The 6,217-nt window shown below is 34.6% G+C and overlaps 1 protein-coding gene across 1 annotated transcript; it reads right to left on the minus strand.

Moving 5' to 3' along the window:
• Positions 1-494: 494 nt before the first annotated feature.
• LOC122601406 (probable LRR receptor-like serine/threonine-protein kinase At3g47570) lies at positions 495-3,802 on the minus strand. Its single transcript, XM_043774170.1, has 3 exons — positions 2,093-3,802; positions 1,092-1,983; positions 495-871 (listed from the first exon to the last, which is right to left on the minus strand). The coding sequence occupies exons 1-3, from the start codon at positions 3,800-3,802 to the stop codon at positions 495-497; spliced, it is 2,979 nt and encodes a 992-aa protein (XP_043630105.1).
• Positions 3,803-6,217: the final 2,415 nt, after the last annotated feature.

Genomic DNA, 6,217 nt, shown 5'->3' on the forward strand with positions numbered 1-6,217 from the left:
AGCATGGAAAAGTAGAGATAAATACAACACAAAGATTTTTACTATTGTATTTGATGTAATTAATTAGTAGTTGAAAGTCTTAGACCTAACAACACATGAAAGTTTTAATAAGAAAAATAGTTTTACTAACTTTTTAATTCTTAGATCCAGATGATCCGTCTAGCTAATGTGTTTTCTAGCTAAGCACCGAAATATAGAAATAAGAAAGAGGAATGAAAATGGCTTGGGGCAATTTTCTATGTATTTCTCCGAGTGCATGCAAGTACAAGAATTTGAAAACCACTATGTTCCCACATGCCATTCTATTAGGAGACATCCATGATTTACTCATTCTTATTTCACATAAATCTATGCAAATTAATGTAAGTAACGTTTTGGTTTCTTGGCCTCCCTTTAATTTGGGCCATGCATTAACAAGTCGGGCTTGTGAAGAAGACTGCACTGTTTGCCTGCTTTTCGTATGACAAGCATGCATCAATTTGTCGACTCCAGATTTACGCTAAGTTGTTTCTACCAGCAAGAAAACTTTTCTTGATAGACTGTAGTTGATTAAACACATTGGTCATGTCTATCCTATCTCCGGGCGTTTCCATGGAGCAAGTAATGCCGATTTGATAAACTGCAGTTAGCGACTCCTTGATTGATCTGTGTGCACGATAATGTTCATTTTCCTCTTCTCCTGTTTCGAGAAGGACAGGATCAGTTATTTCCATAACTTGATCAGGTATACCCATCTTCACAAAATCATGAAGACCCAGACCATTGTTGAACATTTCGTCAGTAGGACGTTTTCCTGTAAAAGTCTCAAGTAGGAGGATTCCAAAACTATAAACATCGCCGTACGTGGAGGTTTGACCTCCCATTCCATATTCTGTCATGAAAAAGTATTTTTAATAAGAAACTGTTAAGATGTTGATCCTTTAATCTTGCAACCTCAAAAGAGGTACTGATACTAAAGAAACTTAATTAAGACATAATGTATACAAGTATGACACTACAAAAAAAATCTTTTTTTGCCACAGAATATGGACAAATTGCGACGAAAATTTTTGTCGCATCGAAGATTTTTCTTATAGTGGGAAGAGAATTACCAGGTGCAGCATAGCCTATTGTGCCTAATACACCAAGTGAACTTGAGTGGCTTGCGGAAAGATCATGTGTGGTATATTGAAGAATTTTTGCTAAGCCGAAGTCACCAAGATGAGCAACCAAGTCGGCATCCAATAGAATGTTACTAGGCTTGAGATCACAATGGATCATCGGTGATCCACACTGGAAGTGAATATAATCAAGGGCCCTAGCCACATCTATCACTATGTTCAACCTTTGAATGAAGTTTAAACATCTGGTTGCCTCCTCGATCTCTAGACCAACTATCGGATGCTGATGCAACCAGTCTTCCAAACTCCCATTGACCATATATGAGTAGATAAGAGCCTTGAAATCATTCCCTTGAAAATCAGTTCCTGAACAAGAAGTTATGATTTTCACAAGATTCCTGTGCCTAATCTTTCTCAAAGCTTCACCTTCGGCAATAAACGTCTTGTGAGCACCATGAACTGCAAGTTTTAGCACCTTCACAGCAACAACTAGTGGTCCATCTTTTTGAGACAAAACGGCCTTATAGACAGAACTGAACTTCCCAAAGCCTATTAAGTTTTCGGAAGAAAACCCATTGGTCGCTTTCTGTAAGTTTCCATAAGATAGTTGTGGAAAGCTTTTCATATTGGAATCACTATCAATAGATGCAATCTTACCATACTTTCGTTTATAAACCAAATAAGATGATACCGCTATGATTACGAAAAATACCACACTTACGATTGGAATGATGATTTTTAAGGTACGAGGAGTTTGGTTTTTCCTTTCTGATTCTTCAAGGGGACACTCAGGCAACTCAAATTCTGGAACACCGCCACACAGATTTGCATTTCCATTAATAGAAACGATGCTTATGTTTTTAAAAGCTCCAAGTAATGGCAACTTTCCCTCAAAATTGTTAGAAAGATAAATTTAGAATATTGAGAGAGGCAAAATCTCCTAGATACTCTGGTATTTTCCCTGTTAAGTTGTTGCTAGAAAGATCTATTACACTTAGTCCTTTTAATGAACTAAATGAACCTGGAATTTCTCCTTCAAAGATGTTTCTTGATATAGATAATACAACCAAACTCGTGCATGCTCCAAGACTAGGTGGAATTACCCCAGACAACATATTGTTTGACACATTTAAATTAGCCAAATTCTTTAAATTGCCAACTTCGGAAGGAAGAGAACCAAAAAACTGGTTATCCGAAAGGTCAAGACCTCGTGTCAAGGTAGATAGGCTGACAATCTCTTTAGGTATGTAACCACTGAGATTATTATGATTCAGTAGCAACACCTGCAACTGCGTACAATTTGATATACTATACGGAACAGTTCCCTCAAGATGGTTATAATCTAAACCCAGTTCACTCAATAGAGTGAGATTTCCGAATGAGGAAGGTATGGAACCTGATAATGAGTTACCATGGAATGTCAACGTAACCATATTTCTGAGATTCCCAATTGTTTCGGGAATTCTACCAATGAAGTGGTTGTTACTTAGCATGAGTCTATTAATGTTAACTAGTTGTCCAATTTTAGAGGGGATATCCCCAGAAATTAAACTGTTTCTTACCGTGAGTTGAGTGAGTTGAGTAAAGTTGAACATTGATTTTGGTAAGACTCCTCCAAGATTGTTGTTACCGAAAAGCAAAACAGTTAAGTTAGTACAGTTTGCCAAGGACGATACAAAATTTAAGTCATCCGAGTTTCCATTCCCAAGTTTATTACCAACAACGTCAAACCATGTCAACCTTGTTTGCCTATCAAATCTAGGAACTGTTCCGGTGAATAAGTTTTCACCAAGTTCTAGCCATTCAAGATTCGAGGCGTTGGATAATGAAGGTGGAATGGGTCCAGTAAATTCATTTATAGCAAGCCCTAAAAATAGGAGGCTAGGAAATCTTTGTGAAAAGTCTGTAGGGAGATTCCCACCAAACAAATTTTGAGGCAAATTTATATATGTCAGCGACGAAAGATTGAAAAATGAGGGTGGCAAAATGCCTGAAAGCATATTCATTGGGAACATAAAGAGTGACAAATTGGATAACTGGCCTAGAGTATCTGGAATGCTTCCGTGGAAATTGTTAGACTTCGCAGCTATTTGTTGAAGGGATGTAAAGTTCCCAATAAACTTGGGTATTTCTCCTGTCAGGTTATTCCTGTCGAGGAGTATGGTTTCAAGCTTAGTGAGTGATTCAAACTCATTAGGAAAAATCCCTATGAAATTGTTAGCTCCTAGATCAAGTTCTACAAGATTCAGACACTGGGATAGATTTGAAGGAATTTCACCTGACAGAGAATTATTATGAAGTCCTAGCCTCCTTAATTTCGATAACTTGCCAACTTCCTGTGGGAGGTTGCCCCTGAAGCTATTGTTGTGTAAGAAAATTGCCCTGAGAAAGGACAGGTTACCCATTGCAGGTGATATTGAACCAGAAAGACCCCATGACCACAAATTGAGGCCGACAACTCTCTTGTGCTTTTGACCACACAAAATACCTGACCAGTTGCAAAAATGGACCGAATCATTCCATGATCTCATGATGTGATTGGGGTCCAATGTTATGTGTTCCTTAAATGAGAGCAAGGCTAAGCGGTCTGTCTCACCTCCATCAACATCAAAAGCAACCAAGGGAAGAATGCAAAATAACACGATACAAGAAAAGAAAATGTTCACCTTATGCAAACTAACCAGATGTTGGGTGATAGTCATTAAGTTCATCGATTCAATCTAATGTGAAAACAAATATTGTTCAAACTTGTTTATAAGCAATATTGTTTTCGTTGGATATGATCGATATTTGTGTGATTTAAACTTTGATTTCAGATGAAACTATAGAGAATATTGTGTTATTGTGTGTCATGATGTGATTTTTGAGGTTATTTATACCCAATCTAGTTTTTACCTGAAATTGCTGGATATACGTATATATCATCCTTTTTTATATATAAATTATCACTAAAAGTTGTCTTCGAGCATGTTTCCATTATTCTATAAATTGTTTCAGTTATGGTTCCCATAATGATATATTCAAATTCATTATTAATAACCGACCACTTAATCATGTAGTCAAGAAAATGAGAGCCAATTAGTAAAGTTAAAGGATTTAAGGTAGTATGATTGTGATTGATAATTATTAGTAAAAGTCAAAGGATTTAAGGTATCTTGACTGTGATCGATGATCATTAGTAATAGTCAAAGGATTTAAGATAGTAAGATTGTGATTGATAATAAATAGCAATCGATATATATATATATATACTATTCCTAATAGCTGTATATTATACGGATTAATAATATTCTATTTATAATGTTTATATCTTTGGTTTCATGTATTCTTCATTTGTATTTATCATACAATTTAGGTGATAAGTTAGCATATTAGCATTTTTTTGTTATGTTATTATATGTGTGATTTAATTTTACATTGAGTTATGATGAAGTAATTTGAACTTCAGATAAAAAAACTTAAAGAACAAAAAGTTTTCATATATATGGTATTGATTATAGTTCCAAGTTATATAAAAATGACTTTTTTGCAATAGATATCTATTGGAAATTAAATAGATACAAACAATATATGTTTTAGTTAAAAGTGTACATAAAATACACAATCATGATTAATTTTTGGAGAGGATTTGGACAAAAAAAACTTTCAATCGGCAAATTCATCTATTTGGTAGTAGAATTAATCAGATATAATATATAGTAAGTGGGATCCGTATAATAATATAATATATTTAATAACTAATTAGGAGTTTTAATTTGATTTAGTTAAGTATATTAAAAAGGACACTTGTCTTAGTTAAGTATACTAAAAAGGACACTTGTCATTTAGGTAATACGTCATGTGTCGATCAAACAATACCTCAATCCTTGTTTATTATATTGGTAGATATATATATATATGTTGTGTCTTGGATAGATTTTTAAGATTTTTTGAAATATAAAAAGAAATCAAAAACCATAAAATATAATTTAACATAAGATTAAGTCTGACTATATTATTTCTAGCTTGGTCATCGCTTCTGTTGCTTGAAAAGTCGATGTTCAATTTCTTTCCTGCCAACAAGATTTGCAAGCACATCCACTTATTTGGATAGATCTCTTATGAAGTATTCCATTCAGAATTGAAACCCACAGGCCGTGAGACACCAGCTTTTATTTTCATATCCGACCAAATATGAGAAGAAAGCCGACACTCAAAAAAGAGAGGCTCGTGAGGGTGTCTCACCCAACGAACACAAAGTAATCTCTAAAGAACTTTAGCCATTCAAGTCCCATTGTACTAAGGATGTCTAGGTCTTGAGTTTGCGTTTTATGACTTTTTAACCAAAGAAATGCAAGTTTAGGTATACAATCCCACAATATGTTGCCACACAACAATATTTGCTCTACTTCTGCATAAATATGAGATTTTTGATGAGAAAATAAGTTTACATTGGCTAATTTATATAATGTGTCTTAGAAATAGAACGTGTTTGATCACTAGATCGTATAAAAGAAGTTGGCGTGTGATGTTTTTATTACATTTGAGCAATGAAGTGTTTGCCTGTTTGTATTTATTGTCTTCTAATTATCATCAATTTGCTTTTCCTTTTCATTCGATTTACTCATATTTTAACTCAAATTGATGTAATTTTTCTAATCATACAACGTGCTCTGAGTAGTCGGTATGACATGCTACATGCTAATGAAATCAAGTTTAGCAGCTTTGTCAGAACAAACCCAGTGGTCGTCGGTTTTTTCTCGCCCATTGACAGAGTTTGTTAAGAAGCAGTCTTGCACGTTTGATTTTAACTTATTTTCCTAAAAAAATTGATGTGGGCCTAGTGGTGATTACAACACTTATCGCTAATTAATTTTGTCTCGAGCCTAAAGGTCAAATATTATTTTCTTTGTTGATATTCAAAGAATGGAAAATTAACGCAGCACTTTACTATTGGGAAAAAGTAGAGGCAAAGCCCAAACACAGCAAAACAGAGACTTTTATCCTTCTAACAATACATTTGTCGAACATACATCAATCTGCCATCAGATTGACTCAACTAAGTATGATTTACAATTAGATATAACTCGTTATTGACCCCGCGCATTGACGCGGAGTATGTTTTTTATACAATAAAG

This window comes from Erigeron canadensis, chromosome 5, assembly GCF_010389155.1.
Source record: "Erigeron canadensis isolate Cc75 chromosome 5, C_canadensis_v1, whole genome shotgun sequence".
Classification (NCBI taxonomy): Eukaryota; Viridiplantae; Streptophyta; class Magnoliopsida; order Asterales; family Asteraceae; genus Erigeron; species Erigeron canadensis.

Bases quoted from the DNA above. Each gene is read 5' to 3' on its own strand.
- LOC122601406 (XM_043774170.1), bottom strand. From the start codon at position 3,802: ATGACTATCACCCAACATCTGGTTAGTTTGCATAAGGTGAACATTTTC. The intron at 1,984-2,092 runs GTAATAGATCTT...TTTGAGGGAAAG, and splicing joins GTTCATTAAAAGGACTAAGT to TTGCCATTACTTGGAGCTTT. The intron at 872-1,091 runs GTAATTCTCTTC...TTTTCATGACAG, and splicing joins AATAGGCTATGCTGCACCTG to AATATGGAATGGGAGGTCAA.